The sequence below is a fragment of the Excalfactoria chinensis genome, chromosome 16, assembly GCF_039878825.1.
Source record: "Excalfactoria chinensis isolate bCotChi1 chromosome 16, bCotChi1.hap2, whole genome shotgun sequence".
Lineage (NCBI taxonomy): Eukaryota > Metazoa > Chordata > Aves > Galliformes > Phasianidae > Excalfactoria > Excalfactoria chinensis.
In genome coordinates this window covers 3,515,375-3,536,047 of record NC_092840.1, presented here as the reverse complement: position 1 = coordinate 3,536,047, position 20,673 = coordinate 3,515,375, and the positions used below count along the sequence as shown (strand labels likewise).

The 20,673-nt window shown below is 47.0% G+C and overlaps 2 protein-coding genes across 3 annotated transcripts in view; one reads left to right on the top strand and one right to left on the bottom strand.

Moving 5' to 3' along the window:
• The first annotated feature begins 5,257 nt into the window (after nt 1-5,257).
• PIK3IP1 (phosphoinositide-3-kinase interacting protein 1) lies at nt 5,258-12,161 on the top strand. The gene is made up of 6 exons (XM_072350781.1): nt 5,258-5,736; nt 5,856-5,972; nt 6,056-6,172; nt 8,092-8,277; nt 8,407-8,485; nt 10,524-12,161. The coding sequence occupies exons 1-6, from the start codon at nt 5,655-5,657 to the stop codon at nt 10,729-10,731; spliced, it is 789 nt and encodes a 262-aa protein (XP_072206882.1). The 5' UTR covers nt 5,258-5,654; the 3' UTR covers nt 10,732-12,161.
• Nucleotides 12,162-12,901: 740 nt separating this feature from the next.
• Nucleotides 12,902-20,673, bottom strand: part of LIMK2 (LIM domain kinase 2) — a 29,235-nt gene continuing 21,463 nt past the window's right edge. For both annotated transcript variants that reach the window (XM_072350778.1, XM_072350780.1), the window contains 8 exons: nt 20,304-20,390; nt 19,439-19,570; nt 19,096-19,152; nt 18,852-18,917; nt 18,292-18,466; nt 16,881-16,936; nt 15,524-15,681; nt 12,902-14,955 (listed from right to left, as the gene is read on the bottom strand). In XM_072350778.1, coding sequence (XP_072206879.1) covers nt 14,799-14,955; nt 15,524-15,681; nt 16,881-16,936; nt 18,292-18,466; nt 18,852-18,917; nt 19,096-19,152; nt 19,439-19,570; nt 20,304-20,390 — 888 coding nt within the window. In that variant the 3' untranslated portion in view covers nt 12,902-14,798. The remainder of the gene's footprint in view (nt 14,956-15,523; nt 15,682-16,880; nt 16,937-18,291; nt 18,467-18,851; nt 18,918-19,095; nt 19,153-19,438; nt 19,571-20,303; nt 20,391-20,673) is intronic.

Below are 20,673 nucleotides of genomic sequence, written 5' to 3'. Positions count from 1 at the left end.
CTGGATCATCAGTCAAATTCAGTGCTCCAACTCAACACTGCCATATTTTAAAGAGTTTAGCAAAGTATGGGATGAAACTTGATTAACCCTTTGTTCCTTTTTACTCATTTATCCTCCTTGTGGTTTTGCCAGTTTTAAGACCCAATTTTCTAAGAGAATTGCAAACTTGAGACCAAAACAACAACAAAGATTTGCCCTATACAGAAAATATAGTTAAGTAACAGGATCTTTGCTTTTGTAAATAGAGACATTAAAAAGTCCATGTGCATGAGCCATGAAAGAGGCTGTCCTTGCATGCCAATGCCATGTGTGTAGCCCACAGAGAAAATAAAGAGGTTTTCCATTCTGCACAGAAAAGACATGGCAACTTCCCAGAGTAAACACAGCTCCTCCCACAGCCTTCAGGCAAACACCTGTGGAGAGGGAGGTCTTTCATTGTACCTATGTGCCAATGGTTTTAATCTGTTGTCAGGTTAGCTAAGGAAAATAAAATCCAGAGGTGAGAGTCCTGCACTGTAAATGTCTGTGAATCCTGCACTTTTATGAGGAAACACGGGTAGCTCTACTGAAAGGTTTGGTCTTTGCTCCTAGATTGAATTATAAAGACTACTCTGATCACAGTCCTAAAACCCTAGCTAAATAAGAAATAATAATAATGATAATATATATATTAGTGTGTACAAGTTTTTAATTTCTCTGCCTTTATATTGGCAGGGGATATGAGATATGAGGGGATATGAGAGTTGCCTGCTTGTATTGAGTAGCTGTACATTTTCCAAAGGAACTGGAATTCTTGTATGTTTAAATGCAACTCTGCAACCTCGTTCTTTTCACAATGAAAGCAAACTCTGAATTTGATAATATTTGATTACTGAAGTTTAAACAGCAGTTTTGGACTGTCACTTCTGCTTGACTGTGAAATTTGTTCCCATGGTGAGTGAGGGGCACTTAAACAGTTGTGTCCAATTCAGTGGAAGTTTAGTGACTGTAACCCAAACAGAACTGTTATTCCATTTGACTGAAATCTCCACGCATTCTGATTCTGCTTTCTTCATGCATCTCACCTGTAGATAACCTGTTACTTAAACATCAGCATTTTCTAACCAGTAAGAATGTGGGTTTAGCTGACTGCTTAGCTTTGCTAGTTACCACTGTGCACATCACAGAATTAAGAAACAAAAACTACAAAGGTACTTTAATACCTTAAAAAATGTACACAGCACATTCTCATATTTTTCTTCCTCCATTCATGTTTATCTGTGCTCTTAATCTAAGCAAGTCAGCACTACACAAGTATAGCTGCCTTCTGTGCCTTCAGTGGTATTAATATGGCAAACTGGCAGAAGCTTGCCTAAGGTCAAACAACAAATCAGCGTAAGAATTTAGAGTAAAGCCTCTGTTCTTCACTCATAGGCCTGCATATCCTTCGATTCCATTCCTTTGCCCTTAAACATACGTGTTCTTTTTTCTGTCAACAGCAGTCTGCACTTGTAGGAAACAGAACAACAGTGTAAGTGGGATCTGAAGCCTCTTCAGCTGTTCTATACCCCTAGCAGTATCTGTCCAGTTTTAAGGTATCTTGCTAAGAGGCACAGTCATTGGGAAAACGCTTTCTGTGACCCATACACAGATTTCAGAATGCACGAGGGGAAAGACTTAAGAGCCATGATCCAAGCTAAGACCTTTACATTCCCAGTGGGCCACTGTGAACACATACATCTGTGCACAGCTGGGCCTGATGAAACCACTGAGGGGATTGTGATAGGGCCCCGTGCAGTTTGTCACAAAAGGACAAAGGGTTGTTTCTACTAGGGAGGACTCAGAGTGTGAAATTTCTTAGTCAGTGATTATTGGGAGCATTTACCGCTAATCTCAGCGCTAGAGAACTGTAGCTGCTCTACTCCCCCAGTAAACAATAGGTCCCAGATTGCCCTCCTGAGGCCTCTTTCCTTTTATTACAGCCCACACAGAAGGCTCATCTGAGAAGGCACTTTGAGTAAGTGGAGCAAACTCTGAACCAGTCTGAACCAGTTCAAATATCGCATATGGTTGTTTTGCTTCTGCAGACTTCCTTGTTAGTCCTTGGAGGCTGTGGCTGGCATTTACTTAGCAATAGCTCATGCTGTCAAACGGTAGGGGGAGGGGAAGCCTCTCCTTGAACATGTCAGCAGGGGGATGCAACAGTGCAATCAGATATTTCTGTTGCAGCACACTGACTCCTTTGTAGTGACTGTCTCGGTCTCGATTTTTAGTTATATTCAACTGATGATTTCATAAACTCAACATCTGATGTGTTTGTTCCAACCCCAGTGTTTTTTCTTCTATGCAGATCGTTTCTAGGCTAGGAATAAAACATATCTGTTTCTGACCCCTACAGCATTGCCTACAGAAGGCTTTTTGCAGGTGAGACACAAAGCTCTTTTTATGATCCAGAAGCAACAGAAGAGTTTAAATAAATAAATTCACTTTTGTTTGGATTATATGCACTTAGCAGTATTTGGTGGCATTTGATATTTAAAATCTTAAGCTTTAAACACAATTTGCTCTAATACGCTCTTCATGGTGGAGGAGGCCTCAGTTTACTATTTTAAGGATCACAATTAATGAAGTAAGCGGAACAATTGGAGAAGGGATGAATTGGAATGAAGAAGGCTTTACAAAAAAAGACAACAGTTTTGAGGGAAAACATATATATATATATATATATATATATATATACCCAAAAAGAAGAAATAGGAATTGATGGGTATGTGCCATGTGCCTTGTTAAAAGGAAGATTTAAGCAATCCATTCGTCTAGAAAATAATAGATTACAAGGGTGATTTTGCTTATTCCCCTTATTTAGTAAGTTAAAGTGATGAAGCATATTATTTTGTCTGGGAAGATGTGAACGCTTTTGGCTGTAGCCAGAGGAGGGGGGTGGGTTTGATGACTTCTTGGTAAGTCCATCTAGAACTGTCCCTCTGCAGCTGCCTCCCTTTGTAGCATTAGCATGTTGTGCTACATGGTATTTTCCTTGCATTTTTTGCATTTTTCTTCTCAAAGAAAATCTTCCACACGTTTTCAATTTTTTTTCCACAGGTGGAAAATGTAAAAAAACAAAAAACAAAAAAAAACCCAGTTGAGAGGCAGGACAGAGAGACAGAGAAAGCTGACATTGTACATTCTGAAACCTGCATCAGGCAAACAGCAGAGAAGGTACCAGCTCATAATTGGAAATGGTTCACACGGAGTTTAGGGTAGGTGCCTGACCTTCCCTGTTCCTAGAAATAGGAATGTATTCTGCAGAGTGTTTGTGGGTGTGCATATGCTCTGTGGTCTGTGTATGTATACGTACATACTGACTTCAACATACAGTGTGAGGGTATAGCTGCAGAGCTATTTGCTTAGTTATAGTTTGGGTAGGTCCTTGGAAATCAAGTCCTAGGAAGCCATGTCAGGTTTAATCTCTTCAGAGTGTGGCAAGAAGAGCAAACCCATTCCCAAAGCTCAGGAAGAACAATTGACTCTGCCTTTGACAGCTGCTACTGGCATCCTATTAAACTTAACTGTGTGAAACTGCCAGGCATAAATCTTTCCTCCTCCTGCAGAAAGCTAGAGATAAAAGAGAAAAAAAGCTTAGAAGTCAGCTGTGGGGAAGACTTTGATCTTTACCATTAATGTGATGGGTTTTGCATTTCTCCCAGATTCCCCATTGTTCTTCCATGGACTAGAAACTGACTGATTGCTGCAGCTTGGCTGGGTGTAGTGAGAACTGCAGATTTATCTTGTTACATAACAGGAGAGAGAGGTTTGAGGTTTGTTTCCACGGAGAGTACTGCCCAGCCTGCAGTTCCTGGATCGGGATGTACAGGGGGAGGTGCTTTCGGTGCAGCACGGCATAGAAGCTGAGTTAGTCTCACAAAATGAACTGAAAGAAATCAGGTTGGCAGCCCTCAGTTTTGGGTAGACTGTGCCTCTGGATGCACGTGTGGCCCTGCAGCTTCTGACTGAATGGATCTGTCCCATAAATCTCTTAGGAAGAGCTATTACTAACAGAAGGTCTGTCTCAATAGCCCTTATGCAGAATTCTTGCTTGCTGCACTCGGCAGTGCCTTCACAGCAGGCAAAACTGGAGAGCATCAGGAATGTAGTAACTTAGTGTCAGTGCACACAATGAGCTGAATAGCACAAAGCAGATGTCATAGCTGTGATGCTGATCAGTGCTGACACACAAAGGATTTTTCCAACCTAGCAAGTCTGGCTGCAGGTTTTGTTTGTTTAAATTCAATATTATTAAACTAGATGTACCGTCCTGGTAAATTGTATTGTTGAAGTATGAATCGCATAAGTGCTAAGGTTACAGTTTCATGCTCAGTGATAGTTTTGCTGAATGCACTCTTTCCATCATTACCCCTCTGCCATGCTGGTACATCTGTTGTTTTTGTGTCCGCATTGTGGGCAGCCTGGCTGTAAAGCATGAATGTGTGCGTGATCTTGTAGGAAAAGGGTAAAAGCTGGCTTGGATTGGTGCTTTGTGCCTGCTCGTGACACCTGTAGTAGCCTGACAGACAGCACTGCCAGGATGGAAACATCTGAGAGGGGAAGGGAAGGACTGCTGCTGCAGCCAGCACTGCCCTGACAGTGATTCATCAAACACGGTACAGCACGCAGCTTCCCGGCAGTGGTTTGTATGGTCAAAGCACCTTAACTGAAGGGACCTTCTGTGTCTATTTCAGAGGAGGAAGGTGTGATTATCACTCATTTAGATGGAAAAGGTGAAAGAGCACAGAACTGAAGTGGGCAGATTGGCCAAGGTCAGAAGGAACTCGGTGGAATAGTCATAAATAGCAGCACCTCGTGCTGCCAGCCTTTGCCTTGGCTGCAGACCCACCACTTGGCCCCGGCCCTCTCTCAGAGCCCGGTGCCGACAGGTCCAAGTGTTCAGAGGTTGTTTTTCCCTTCTGTCCCACGGAACCCTTGCTGGTGACATACAGCCACCGGCACTGCAGCATCCAAATACTGCCTGTTTGGAGAAGTACCCATTGTAACCCATCTGTCCATTTCAGATGTCTGTAGAAAGGCTTTTTTTGCAGCCACATTTAAAACGATCGAGGTGGTTTACCTTGTTTTTCTATAAGCAGACACAGCCGTTCGAGCGTGTGGAGTCACCGAAAAGCAATGGGATCGTGTGCGCCCCCGGGCAGCCTCTAAAGCTGAGGGAACCCAAATGCAGAATCGGGGGAGGAGAATTCAGTTCTAAGCGTTGGGGGGGGAGGCTGGAAGATGAACAACATCGCAGCCCCGACCCGGGCTGCAGACACGGCTCCGCTCTGGAGTCCCCTCTCTCGGCCCCGCCGTTTCTCACGTTTTGGGGGCTCGGTTCGGGGCCGTTTCCCCACGGGCGCCCCCCGGCCGCCCCAGCGCTGCCCCGCGCCTTTCGACCCCTTCCCCTCCCGGGGCTCCCCGCGGGGCCGGGACCCGCCCGGGGGCGGGCGGCGGCGGAAGCGTTAGCGTTAGGACCCGGCGGCGGCCGCGAGGCGGGGAGGGGGGAGCGCAGCCCGGTGGTTGTTTACCGGGGAGGGGAGCGCCGGGGCAGGTCTCGGCGAGGCGCTGAGCGCAGCGCAGCCGAGCGGCGGGGCCGGGCCGGCAGCTCCTCGCCTTCCGCGCCGAAGATGCTGCGCGGGGCCCCGCTGCGAGCGCTGGGCGCGGTGCTGCTGGGCTCGCTGCTGCTGGCGGCCGCCCGCGGCGCCGAGGGTGAGTGTCGGCCCGCCCGAAGGGGCCCGGCTTTGTTGCGGGGGACAAAGGCCGGCCCCGGGGGGGGAACCTCCGGCGAGGGGGACCTCCCCGCATGGCCCGGCCTCGTGTTTCTGCAGAGTGCCTCCGCGGCGACGGCGCGTCGTACCGCGGGAACCGGCGGGTGGCCTCCGACGGCGCCCCGTGCCTCAACTGGCTGGCGGTGAGGAGCGAAACGGGCGCCGCGCTCCCGGCAGGTGGGTGCGGGAGGCGACGGTGCGGGGCGGCGGGGCTCGGAACGCGGGGGTCCCCGCGCTGACCGCCGCGTGCTCTCCCGCAGTCGCCGAGGATCACAACAGCTGCCGGAACCCGAATAGCGACGCCGCGCCCTGGTGCTATGTCCGAGGTCCCGCCGGGATCCCCGAGCACAGAACCTGCGAGATCCCCCCCTGCTCAGGTAGAAGCTGCCTCCTTCGGCACCCCGCTGCCTCCCTGCCCCGGCTTTGTCCTGCCCGGATTGGGGCTGGTCAACGGGGAGGGGTCCCCGTGCGATCTCCACTGCCCCTTATCCGAGGCTCCCCCTCCAGCCCTCGCCTGTGCTTGGAGGTTTTGTTTTGGCAGCAGCAAAGACCTCGACTCCCACCCGTTTTGCTGGTCTGCGTAGGGCTGTTGAGCCGTGTTATGAAAGGCAGAGGTCCGGACATCTAGTAACTGTAGGGAAGTGGGTAGAATCTTACTGTGGGACATGTTACTGCTGTCGGAACGACTGTGTGCTGCTAAATGAGTGCCAGGATGAGTCTGGATACAGGTAGGGGGGAAGAACTTCATGAAAACAAGATGTGAAGAGAGGACAGTGAAAAACAAAACATCAGGCAGGGTGTCAGTCAGACATGTTGGGGTGTGAAGGAGCCTGCCAGGAGGAGAGCTGTAGCAGAGAGATGTCAGTATTGGCTGAGGCCAAAGCAAGCACTTGTTTTTTGGACTATTTGCAGATCTCTGAGCCTCTCCAGATGTACACACTGCATTGTCCCTCGGGATCACTGGCCTTGCATGTAAACAGCTTTCCCCCACACGTACTCTCTCTGCCTTCCTTCGCTCTGTTTGTCTGTTGCCTGCTTCTCCCTAAAGATAAAGCAAAACAAATGTTCTGCTGCCAAGAACAGTCTTGCAGCTTTGGGATCTGGGGAGTTAACTGACCTTCCATCCAGTACACTATCTGCATGTATAAAAGGTTTGGCCATTCTTGTGTCTCAGGCCAGGCACCATTTTATTGTAGTTATGTCCTGCGCTACCCTTTAGTTCAGCTTCCCTGGCCTGACCTTAAGTAACATAACTGTGCAGCGCAGGCACCCTGATTTCCTGTTTCTAGCTCCCCATCTGTACTTCCATTTCACATTCCACTGAGGACTCAAAATGGCTGCAGATAGCAAATCCAGATGGAGTTAATGCCAGCTGCGGGGTGAGATCCAGGACCTGCTGAGAGATGGAGGGAGTTTTCAGGTGTGCATGCATGCTGTGCATGGCCTTTCCAAAAAGCAGGTTTCTTTTTTTGTTGTTGTTCAAGACAGGCAATAGATGTATTCATTTTACTACAATAGCTTTTACTGCGAAATGAAAGAAAGAGCTTCCTTGAAAATCTCATTAATGTTGTTGATAAAAATCTGCAGTGCTAAGAAAGAGTCTGCTGTGAGCATCCATCCTCGTGCACCTTTCCGTGGGCTCTGGCTGAGGAAGGCTATGCTCTACTTGGATAAATCAATGCCTCTGCTGCCTGAAGCATTGCTGTGACTTAACCATCATCATGCTAAAGGAGTTTGCTGTGGGGCTGCAAAGAGGGGCTGGGTAAAAATGTCCCAGGTTGTTTCACACAACCTGGAGTCTCCTTCTGTCAAACCCTCCCGTGTCAGGAAGATTGAGGCAGAAGAGAGATAAATGGACTCCTGGGAGACTACGGACAAAGCTTCTCATCATCTTTTTTCATGTCTGTTGAGCATGATTGAAGCTGCAGCCTGTACATCATCGATCTGTAGACTAAATGAAGTCATTGTGCATCCCCTGGACTCACGCTCTGAACCTGGGTTTCATTCTGTTCTGTCTTCTGCCTTGTCCAAGGTGATCCCTTACACTGCTAGTTACACAGATTCATGTCAGAGGAAAGCAGGGAGAGTACATTTCTCTTGGTAGGATTTCTGGCAGTAGCTGCTTAAGTTACTGTGAATAGTAACTTATTACTCATGGGAATAAATGTTTGTCAGTGTGCTTTGAAGACGGTTTGGCGATACCAGTCTAGATCTATCCTGCTCACATGGCATATGTTATTTTTGAAGTACTCATCAATGCTCAGTATTCTGTATATATCTTTTTTCCTCCCAACAGATGCTACTGCTACTGCAGCCCCACTCTCTACAGCAGAAGTTAATATTTCTCAGGAGGTCAACCAGGTGTTTGAACCAGCTGATACCCTGCCCTCCCGGAGTGAGGCAGCCGCTGTGCAGCCTGTCGTTGGGATAAGTCAGAGAGTGCAGATGAACTCCAGAGAAAAGAAGGACTTAGGGACACTAGGTAAAAACACAGGATGGTGTGCTGGATCCATTCCTCTAATTCTGGCAGAATGGACTTGTTTGGAGGCTCAGAAAGTCATGCTGTAACTGGATCTAATGCCTCCAATGCTGCCTCTTTCCCTCTTCACAGGGTATGTGCTGGGGCTGATCATGATGGTGATAATCATTGCCATTGGAGCTGGCATTGTCGTGGGATACATCTATAAGAGGTCAGTGGCTACTCTCCTTTGTCCTAAAGCTGTTTCAGGCATAAAATCATTTATGCAGATCAGGAATGTCTGATTATTTGCAAACCCAAACAGATGCTAATGAAAAGACAAACAGATACAGAAGTCTTCAAACATCACAAATTATACAATAGTATCTTGTCACAACAAGAAAAGAGTAATTTAAGAATTAATCCTGCTCTTCTCTATTTCACCATCCATACATTATTGTCACATTTTAAGTTTCAAAAGGATCTCTTTTTGTTTGTTTTGGGATGTGTATGTGCGTGATTTGATGTGGCTTTCTCAGGTGCTTCTAGGGGAGCTGACTTCTAAGTAGGAACTGTAGAGAGCAGAGCCCAGGTGCCCTCACAGGAGGTTTCCTTTGCAATCAGAAGAGCAGGCCGTTCAGCAGGCACCTCTTCACCTGCTTTCTCTAGTTTAAGTAACTTTAGGAGAAAAATAATTGGTGAATCCTTTGCCACACGTGTTGTATTCTGTGAAGCTGCATATCAGGTAGCACCCTTTGGAAGAGTTCCATTTACCAAAGCTTCTGCCTGCTTTATGGTCAGTTTTGACTCGTGTAAGTTAGGACTTGTTTGGCCACTTTGCTGCACAGAAACCTTTCTGTAGCTCAGCAACATCTAAGCATCAGAAGGGTTTGTGGTAATAGGAAGCAGGTTAGTTGTAAGAGACAGGGCAGGATTAGCAAGTACCACTATAGCTGCAGCATGTGAAAGCCCAAGCTGTTTCCTCTGGGAGGGTTTGTTCTGTGTTTTGGCTGTTTGACAGCAGCCTGACACAGCCAAGCAGAAGGAGCCCTTTCCCAAGCTAGGACACATCCTTATGTAAGTGTTTATAATAAACGCCAACAGAAGAAAAAAAACAGAGGGAGGAGTGTTACATAAGGGGCAAAACACAGAACGCTGCTTGTTGAGGAATCTGATTTGAGTTGTCACTTCAGAGAATGCTGTCTCGTGTGCTGGCAGGATTGGCAGCCACTGCTGCACACTTGTAGGCAGCTTTGAAAAGCTGCCAAAACACTTATGTGCCGACTGGAAACCCCAGCAGCTCTGCCTGTTGGGGATCACAAGCCTGGAAGCTCAGGAGGTGTTGAGTGGTGCCTGCCCCACTTCACTCCTTTCTTTGTCAGGAAGGAGCAATACTGAGCTTCGTCCTAATGCAGCTTTGCTTCTCCAGATCCAGAATATGCACTGCAGGGCTGCAGGCACAGGATTACTTTTCCTCTTTTCCCAGGTGCCTCGCTCTCAAAATTGCATGTGCAAGCTGGTGGATTTGGGTGGGCGTGGTGAGAAACCTCTAATGTGTTTTATAGCTTTTGGTATACATGGCTTTTCTGGAGACAACATGCTATTAATGCCATTTTTTAAAGCCTTGCAGATCTTCCTCAATGCAAATTACAGAGGTGTCGCCTCACTTAGCAACATGCTGAAAAGTTAGGTAGGCTTGAGAAGCCACTTGTGGTATTAAGCTGTTACCTGCAGCCACAGCAGGCACAGCCAGCTCTGAAACAGGCTTGAATAAATTCAGTAATGGCATCACTTGCCACACGAGTTTATTTGCTGCAGCAAACGCATAATCTATGACCAGCTTCAGTAGTTGTTTCTGTCAGATGAAGCAAGCTATAGAAGCTCTTTTGTGCAGCAGTGGGCTCTGCTGTTTCAGCGTTCCCTTGGCCCTGCATGAGGCTATGCTGTGGGACTGTAAGGTATTAGGAAACGTTTGTCAGGCTCCATGGTTTGTAGAAGTTTGGCTTTCCAGTCATCATTTAGATGAAGTACCATCAGTGAATAAGACATTATAGGGGAGGGCCAGACTTCACTAAGTTGCATATTTGTAAAGGTTCTCATGTCCTCTGCCATTGGTAGGGTATGTTTCTGGGCACTTTGTATGTGGCTGGAACATCCTTTTGTGAAACAAAGAACTGAGTCTTCTTTTCTGCCATATCACCTTTACGGACTTTGCCTTCAAGCAATGACATTCAAAGCATGCCTATATGTATTTATTTTTTCTTATGCAGGGGAAAAGACCTGAAGGAAAAGCATGAGCAGAAAGTTTATGAGCGTGAAATGCAGCGCATCACACTGCCGCTCTCAGCATTCACCAATCCTGCCTGTGAGCTTGTAGATGAGAACACAATTGTGGTTCACACTAACCAGACACCTGTGGAGGACACACATGATGGCAGTGGCCCGCTCATGGGGCAGGCAGGTACCCCCGGTGCCTGAGCAGCTGGAGCAGGAAACGTCCAGGCTGAGTGAAGCTTCCAGCTTCCCACTGTGAGTGTGGGGGTTGCGTGTGTTCATTTCTATTTTGTTTTCTTTTTGATGAAAGCCAGATGAAGGTGATGCAGAGGGACAGAGCAATGGGCTATTCATCACAGTCTGAGGGGCACCATGCAGTGCAGTGCATGACCAGCTGGGGGCTGTTGTGGTGGGTCCTGCTGCTTCCTCCCACCTATCTCCATGGAGTGCCATGGAGCTGGAGGGGATGACGGGCCAGGTTCACACCTGGCCACAGAATCAATAGCCTTGAGTGTGGTCTTGGCTTCCTGTTTTTCTGTTCCTTTCCTATTTAATGGTGTGCACTGTTACTTAAGTTTCAGCCTGGAAGCCCAGGAGGGAGCAGTACTGCAGGGACTGAGGGGAGCTTCATATCAGACCTAGATAATTACACTGATTATAGTTCCTGTCTTTTTTGCTTTAATGGCTGAAAGCTGGAGAATCCTATCCAGAATCCTGCTACTAGAACAGGTTTGGTTGTTTTTTATTCCCCAAGAAAGAATGTATTTGAGGGTTGGCTCTGGCCAGTAACAGCATATTTAGCCCCATTGTAAATTTGGAAAAGCTCTTCTCAAGGTCTTGACGAATCCAGGTCTTCCAGGACTGAGGGTACATCTCCATTCCCCTGTGGTGCTACATGCACAGCCACAGTTGTAGGTGTCCAGGTGGTCTGCCTCCTGCTCACTTACATAGATCAGGAGACCAGAAGGCCAGGAACAGATTGTTCTGGAGTGTAGAAAAAAAACCAAACACGTGCCCTTCAGTCACCTATAGCAGGTTGAGCACTAAGGACAGATAACATCCTCTTCTAAGTTCCCTCGACTTTCTACAGAGCCAGCTGTGGAGGGAATGGTCAAGCCAGCTGTAGATCCCAATGCAGCTGCCCTTGTTCTGAGGGCAGGATAGTTGCTGCTCTTGTAAGATCCCAAAGTCACAGCGTGGCTTCTGGCCCGGCCCTCTTCACACACGCTCAGCTTGTGCTGCAAGACTGCTTGCTTACTGAACCTGGCCCTATTAGAGAGATTTTTATAACAACTTTTATCAGCATTCCAGGGACTTTGGAAAGGATAGCTGCTGCAGTGTCTCCCAGATGGCACCAAAGCAAGGCCAGTTCAGGGAAACATCTATCCCCACCTCAGGGGAATCAAGCCATTCAAGTAAGTTTTCTAGCCATCTGCTTTATAGCTGAGGGCCTAATAGGGAATAGCACTTGGCAGCAGGGGTTTTAGTGTTAATGTTTGATTCAAAAAAGGGAAATGTTTTATTTTTAAATGCCTTTGAATACCATTTATTTGTAAAATGTTTTAAATACCTCATTATGAGAAGGTGCAGATTGTGCTACCTTGTATTAAAGCTTAAATGAAAAATGCTCTGTAGACCTGTGTGGACTGTGGCTTATCTCTATGCTCCTGCCTGCCAGAGCAGCATCCTTTTGTTTGTTGCAGACTTCAAACTGAGGAGAAGGGATGATGCTACTAGTTTGCCAGACCCAAAGGTAAATCCCTACAAGCAGTGCCTTTGCTCCCCTGCACCGACAAGGGACACAGAACGTGTCTCCTTGCTGCCACCAGCTAGCCCATGACTGGGGCAGTGCTCCTAAAAAGCAGCTGTGGGTGTGTGAACTGGGCTGACAAAGTAGGCTGGCCCCGTGGGAAGATTGCTTTCCATTACAGCCCCTGCCTGCAGTGACGCAGGTCAGTTCTGTTTTGGGGCCGCTCAGCAGCAGCTCTGTGTCCCTCAGGGCCTTGTATTGGAAAGCACGGAGGAGACAGCATAGCAGGTTACATAGCTAGCATTTTTTCTTCTGTTCTGGCATTAACAAATGCCTCTTGAACTACATATTTCAGAGTATGATGATTCTAAGAATGGGCTGTATTTTTATCCCTGATTCAGGAAAGTGGAGAGGCTCCATGTTCTGCTGACTCTTGTCTAGTCTTAAACAGAACAGCTAGACAGCATCTTCCTTTGCATCACTCCAGGTGAATATTACCACTGCGCACTTGCACAACATCTCAGTAGTCCTTTGTGTGGCAGAACCCCTGGCTCAAGGAATTCTTCCCATATCTGGTTGGTGTAGTTTTGTTGTTGCCTTTCTGTGACAAGAGAAACCCAAGATGCAGTTTCCTGCTTTATTACATTTATACACAGACAACACAATGTTGCTTCCACAGCATACATTTCTTTTTTTTTTTTTAAATTTAGTTAGAACGTGGAGCTGTGCAAACCACAGTTCATAAATCTCACCCACAAATCACCAGGACTCTTCCCTTCAGAGGTCCCCTCAAATCCAGCGCTGGGGGAGGGCGAGGAAAGGACAAATCCTATTAACAGTCCTGAATCCACTGGACCCAGTTTAGAGAGGCTCTTCCACTGACTCAGAGTGCAAGGAGCCCTGCACATTTCTAAGACACCACTACATGGACTAAAAACAACCCCCTGACACACACAGCTTGTGTCAGGTGCCGACTGGTTCCATGTAATTGTATGCAATATTTTGAACTCACGGGAAAGCATGAGGGGAGTGGGGTGAAATGAAGCTAACAGCAAAAACTTCACACCCATATCCTACAGTTCAGTACTGAAGGGGTGGGGGGGGTGCAGGGATAAAGGAACACACTGAAAAATCAAGTTACACCGAGTGGTTTGTAGAACTTCTGAACAAACCTTCTGTTTGGTTCTGACAACCACATTAAGCTACGACTCAAGCAAGAGCTTTCTTCCTTCTCCATCTGCAGGAAGAAATGCTCCACCTCTCAGTGATTCCAAGCCCTTTTTTTTCCTCCCTAAAGCAGGGAATAACCCCGAGGAAAGTTTCTGCTTGGACAATCGGCCTATGTGCTGCAGGAGCAGCAGTTGCAAGGACCTTCAAAGGGAGCAACCTGCAGGGAAGGATAAGGTAATGGCAACTGAATAATTAGTTTTCCAGCTGCCACTCTTAGTGAGATGGTATAGTCTCCAGTACTCTCCTGTTTACCACCAAGTTCATCCTTTAAGCAGCTTTGGCTACATCTCACTTTACCATCATCCATGCACAAAGTGTGAGCCACTTCAGACCTTTACCTTTCTGAAGAGCATCTTCTGCCACCATCTCCTCATTTCCACAGGCTGAGAGTTCCAGCAGTTTTGCCTTTCAAGGGATGCTCACAGCCAGTGTCTAGTGCAGTCCTACACATTTAGGTTCAAATGCTCTCACCTGGGGTAAGGTCCCTGGGCAGACAGACTTACTGTACAGGGTCAGAGTCTGAAGATGCTTAAGAGGCTCATTTTCTGGCTGCCCATCCGGTGGGGCAGGTCTTAGTGTTTCTAGGTGGGCTTTCAGAGGTATTCAGAGACAGAGGAAAAAAAAAACACAAAAAAACCCTCAAAACAAAAATGCATACACGCTTCCTCATGAGAGCTGCTCAGTTCCTAGTCTTTTTCACTCCCATCCTTGACGTCAAATATCAGTGGGCTGTTTTGGAAAACACAGGCACAAACATATACACTCTCACACACACACACACACACACACACACACACACACACACACACACACACACACACTGTCCTGGTTGGGTCTTTTGCCAGATGTCCAGTTTTCCCAACTTTCTGATCACGGCAGTCAGTGGGAGATGCAATTCCAGAAGTGCTGGTCCTTGCTCAGGAGAGTTTCCTATAGCAATTACCTCCCTGGCTGATGGGCCAGAGTGACTTCACAGCTTGCAGACAAGTTCTAAGGCACCACAGTAAAGAAGCCTGAAAAGGCCAGAGAAGCATCTCTCAAGCCAGAAAAATAGTGTTGAACAGCTTTTGTAGGTGCAGTTGGCAGGAAACAGTCCTTTTTGCTTCTGAAGCATGCCAGAAATCCACAGTGAATCAGGATGTCCGAGAGGAGGGCAATGAGTGGGGAGAGAGAGGCAATGCAGCATATGCACAGCATGGTGCCCTGTTAATGCCCTGGAAGTGGCTGAAGTGCATCTCCCTCCCAGTTGCTCAACTCCAGCAGAAGTGATGCAGGCAGCAGGACGAGCTGACTAGGTTGTGTTTTCAGGTAACTTGTCACGGTTCAGTCCGTACTGCACACTCACATTGTGGTCCAGCTCCTCCAGCTCAGATGGAAGTGGGATGGCGAGTTCTCCCAGGTAGAGAGAGAGAGCTTCAAAGGAATCTTCAAGCTTAGAAAAAGGGGGCCTAGGGACAAAAGTGAGGAAGCGTGAGTGGAAAACGTGAAGCAGAACAGCATGTGGAATGGCTGGGCCAGCTGTGTATCCAAGCTATTATCCTTGCACAGAAGTGTGAGCAGGAACATGATTTCCCCCCATTCCGATCACATATGTTTGGGCTATTAGTTTTTACAACCGATGACCAGGAAGGTCCAGCTCTTTTGGAACCCTGATCTGAAGCTGTGAACTTCACAACTGAAATAAAATTAAGTATTTGTATTTCATACCTGCTGCCTAGGTCTGCCCCTACTTTTTGCACAAGATAAATCCTAAGCAATCAGTCCTCCTCTACCCTGACTTAGATGTTGCTTACGGGACCTTTACCATACTCAGCAGCCTTTCTTCCAAGCTGTTGAGTTGTCAGGCTTTCCTCACATGGAAACCTTGGAGCATTCCCCCAGAACACTGGAATCCAGTGTGGCACAAAACCATGACACCAGTCCTCTCCTGCTCTATGTGCTAAACAATCCTTCCGCCAAGGGTAGATGCACACATCCTCCAAGCTTACCTAAGAGTTCTCCCAGCCCCAAACCTACCTGCTCTCTGGTTCCAGTCTACAGCAAATGGCAGCCAGAGGGAAAAAGGCTGGAGGACAGTCAGCAGGAACAAACTTTTCCCAGAACAGCTTAACATTAAGGCCAAAATCCAGTGTGCGTGGAAGGCAGTCTGGGTCAGCATAAACCTGGCCTATGATCTAGGGAGAAATGAGAGGAGTGTTGAAGCACAATAATAGTCTTCAAATGTCACCAAGCAGGGAATTTCAGCATTAGGGAAGGGTTCCTTTGTGCAAAGTTTTAGGGTGAAAAGAACAGAAATACCATTCCTCCTGTCCTATGGCACTAGCTGCAGGAATAAGCAATGCACTGTGCATACAGGTAAACTACAGATGAAACTTGTGCAAGACTTGACAGTATGGCTGCTCTTGCAGAGGAATGCCCAGACACCACTTTATCTCCAGGGTTCTGCTGCTGGAAGATGCAGGACAACGTACATGTCCCAGAGAACTCAGTATGTCCCACTGCTGTGCACTGGATGATGCAGTCCCTCCTGAGTGCAGGTAATGAATACAACCTGCATCGCCATCCCATCTCTCCAACACAATCATACAAAACCACCAGCAAAGCTTCTTATTCATGGAGCTTGACTTAAAATGGTGCTGTGAAGGCAACAGCACCACAAATTCCAAGTTGCTCAGTTAGTAGTAAATTCAGCACCCCCACAACCGAAGGTAGGGAGTGGAAAGAACTATAACCAATGCCCAGAGAGTTACAGGAGAGGTATATGAGTGGAACAGAGATAAGTCCTGCCTCAGCACTCAAAGTTTTGTGCTCATCATGAACCCCTCTGTCACACTGAGGTGTGCTCTACCTCCAGTGCCTATAGAGGACTTAAAGTGTACTAATAGGGAACTTACCCACAGCAGAGAGCTGTAGGGTGAGATCTGGGCACAAAAAAGGTCAGTGTCAATACAAATTCTCACATGGGGAGAATATTAGGTTTAAAGCTCTATCAGGTATCACAGAAAGGCTGTTATTTCTTATATCCAGGTTCTTCCATGACAATAAACTCAGTACTACAACCACATCCTGTAGCAAGTGCCTTCTACACTGGAATCCCTGAATTTACTGAGAATACTCTTTTATTGAGGCAATAAAAGTAAAAATAAAAATCAAAGTTTAAGGGAACTTCTCTTCTAAGAAAACGGATACCAGGGCTTGATCAGCACATGACAAAGAGGATGGATGCGGAGTAAGACTGCACTCCCAGCTTAACGTACTGTGCTACCAAAAAAGGCTATGTACTCAACCACAGGACTTGATAAAACACATGGAAGGAGATGGTACTCGGGAAGAGAAAGTCCGCTGAAGATGCCATGTAATGTCCTGGACTTACCTCACAAAGAACTATCCCAAATGAAAAGATGTCCACTGTCTCATCATAGCTCTGTCCTGCAGGAAACATAAGGCATTCAGTTTTGTGACAACTCACTCAGCTATCCCAGGAGCTGCCAGCATCTCTCTCAGGCTTGGCCTCCAAAGCTGAACTAAGCCTATTCCCTTGAGGGCCCTACAAGCAGGATGCAAAGCGAGGCTTAAATCTGAGCAGGATCAGTTGCCCCAAGATATGTATATCAGCTGCATCTCTGTATACACCACTATCACATATTTTAACTCTGCTTCTGTCTTAAAATGGGGAAGAAAAGGGCAACACGGGGAAATCTCACATATCAGAGATCTAAGGAAATGCTATGGATATCTACAGAAAGCTTCTGCCTATTTCCATCGACTAGTGTTCTACTGCCTCTCCAATTAGCATTAAGTCAGCATTCAGCTTCACCAGCAGCCAGTCCCTGCTGCAGTGACTGCAGAGGCAATAAATTACACACCAGCAGTGCTCTGAATCTGGGAACACAGACTGGCTCCAGCAGGCCATTCTCTGCTTACAGACACACCCCTCTCAAGCCCAATATCCGGTAAACAGCTTTTTCTTTAGAGGTGATGTCAGGCTGCATTCTTGCTATTCTCCTGACAAATGCCAGGTCTGACACAGCCTCCAAGCAGCAGCCTGCAGGCCTTTCCAGCGAGTACGCAAGAAAGCAACACAAATTGTTGAATATGAGGGAGAAGAGCCAAGCTCTCTTTTTTCTGGTGAACTAGGTTGGGCAATACTGATAACACAGCTACCCCAAAGTGCTCGGCTTGATCAGACAGACCTGCTCATTAGGAGGAAACTGCATCCATTATATTTCACCCTGCAGGGACAGTTTTTCTCCTAATGAACGCAGTTCATTCTGTACAAAGTTGAGGGCTATAAGCTGAAAAACAGCTATCCCTGCACTTAGACAACTTACCCTCACCCCAAGCCCAAGGCTGCAACAAACCTGTCTGCAGATGGCTTCTCCCTGTATCTACACACCCACATGATACGCCTCCTGGAATGTAGTGACTCCATGTCTCAAGGGATAGTTACAAAGCATGAAACCGTAACAGAAATTGTTCTGAGGTTCTGTCTTATTTCAGGTATGTTCTTTCTTCCCTGATACTGTAATTGTCACTCTCTCCTGAAGAATCCCAGTGTCTGCCAGAAACATTCCCTCTGCTAGTAGGAGGGCTTATCGGGACAGGTACAGCAAAAGAGCAGCTAGGGTACCTGTGTGTATAAATACGCTCATGTTTAACAAGTCTAAAAACACAGGCTCTCATAGGTTTGACCGTTACTAGGGTTGGGAGCTTTCTGTAGTCCCGTCATCCCTATCCTTGGCACAGGCTGGTTCCTCACCCGCAGCCTGGTATCGCTATCTCACCATTTAGCATCTCTGGGGCCATCCAGTACGGGTTGCCAACCACCGTGTAGCGCTTCTTCCTGTCACTCTTCCGCAGGGTTCGTTTCTTGACAGATGGCTTCTCCAGAGTGGGCTTTTTTCTTTCCTCCACAATCAGCCGAGACAGACCAAAGTCAGCCACCACCACAGTCTTATCCTGCACAGAGGATTTAGAACAAACTGCTCACTTCCCTCAGCTCCTTCCAGGAGCAGAGAGGCTTTAATTCCTGTTCACTGTCAGCAGTGGCTAAAAGAACAGCAGCAGCTGTAAATCAGTATTTAATAGTTGTGATGAACTGTTAACAGGAGACACTACCACAGGAAATGGGGTAAGAGATCAGAACGAAGAAACAGTGACAGCAAGATCAGTCTGGAAAACCTTATGTGAAGATACAATTCCCTTGTTTAGGGCTCCAAACCCTCCCTGAAATTAGTCCCGCTCTGACTATTGAGGGCTGTGAACTCAACACCATGTGGAGAAAATCAGGGAAGGAAGATGACATGGGGAACAGCATACTGCAGGAAACAGAGGTATAGCTCACCAACTTGATTAGGCAATTATGTGAATTCAGGTCTCTGTGAATGATGCACATAGAGTGCAAGTAAGCCTAGAACAGAAGAAAACTCTGTTAGAGGTTTCCAAGCAAATACATCCCTTCACATTTACAAACTTCAGCTATGTGCTAGTAGCCAGGCAAGATCCACAACCCCTCAATCATCATCCTACTGAAGCTGCTAACCCTGACCCAGGAGGCTTGCCCAGTGACACAGAAGAGTTGGACTCACCATTCCAGAGGCAATTCCTTTGGCAAAGCTGACCTTCTGCTGCCAGGGAAACGGGTCCTGAAAGACAAGTCCTCTCCAGTCAGGGACCATCTTACCAGCCACCTGGTGACAACAATTCCTCCTCTACAGGGACTCTTACAGAAGTCAGAAAACATTGATACAACCCCAACAAAAAGGCACTTCCTGCTCCAGACTACCCACAGCTAAGAAAAAGCTTTTCCACACAGTTCCACACAAAAGTACTATCAACAAGCATCATAAGGTTGGCACATCCACAGAGTGCTGTCAAGCTCATTCCATAATAAGTAGAGGCCTACCAGGCTTCCCCTTGGCATGTGCTCACCGCATTGCGGAGGAAGTCCTTCAGGGTGCCACCCTCAATGTACTCAGTGAGGAGATTGAGCTTCTTGTCCTTGTACAGTACACCAATGAACTTCAGCACATTGGGGTGATCCAGGCTGCGCATCACTTTCACCTGGGAGGCAGAGACACATCTCAGAGCACAGAATGAAGCAGCTCCTTGTAAATCCTCTCTGTATATTTGCACTGCTCCTGTCCAAGAGAGGACAGCATTCCTATCCTGGAGGTTACCTCCAGGCACCAGAGTGTGCGCTCAGCCCCTAATCATAAAGCATTCAATTACCTTTTGCCTCTTCGTTTCCACATCACGCAATTAACCTGATCTTAGTCTTTAAGGAAAGTGCCCTTGGGTTCAGCAAACTTTTCAGAGACAGAAGTTCTGCAGGGCAGCTATCTGTTCTGTACTGCATGTCAGCTGTTCAGGGAGCTGCCTGCCTCTAAGCTAAATACGACTGGAAAACATGGCAGGCAGCTGCCAAGAAAACAGTTTAAATACAGCAGGAGTCTTAAACATCTTATGGATATTGGCCTGCATCACTTGTATTTGTGCAAAAGGCTCAAGGGATAAGTCCTTTATGTATTTGCACAGCTGCTTGCCTCAGACTCAGTCTGTTTTGTATCACTGAAAAATTAATGAACTGGGAGCTGAAGTCATGGCTGCTGCTCAGTGTAAGCAAGTCACACTTTGCTGCAGCAAACATTCAGCTGGTGTCAGGCTCTCTCTGGTGCAACATCTCCCTCCTTAGCACTTCCTGCCAGTCTGCTGTCATGATAACTCTGTCACTGGGGAAGATGGAGGAGCGTCACCACCCTCATGGCTCAGAAACTTCTGGAAAGTTTGCTCTTACCTCTGTCAAAAAAGTCTTCTGTGTTTCCTCATCACAGCGAATCAGCTCCTTCATCACCATCACCTTTCCTGTTGCTTTGTGAGTCACCTGATGGAAAGAGAAACCACAACTACAGGCCAAGTTTGAGAATAAATAGCTCCAATGCTCTTGCAACTGTTCTGAAAAGTAACATCCTCCCCCTCTCTCCAGAGAAGGCATTAAAGAAAAAACTCGGAGCCCAGGGATCTAAAGAAAACAGCATAAAATTTCTGCTTTCGGAATTCAAAGATTCTGTAAGCAAAACTCCCTAAAGCTGACAGAGGATCATACCAAGAGACCAACAGCATCCCAAGAACTAGAGCTGCAGTCTCCTTTTTACAAAGCTTATGGC

Coding starts and splice junctions, on each gene's coding strand:
- PIK3IP1 (XM_072350781.1), top strand. CDS start 5,655: ATGCTGCGCGGGGCCCCGCTGCGAGCGCTGGGCGCGGTGCTGCTGGGC. Junction 6,173..8,091: donor CGAGATCCCCCCCTGCTCAG/GTAGAAGCTGCC, acceptor TCCTCCCAACAG/ATGCTACTGCTACTGCAGCC. Junction 8,278..8,406: donor GAAGGACTTAGGGACACTAG/GTAAAAACACAG, acceptor CCCTCTTCACAG/GGTATGTGCTGGGGCTGATC.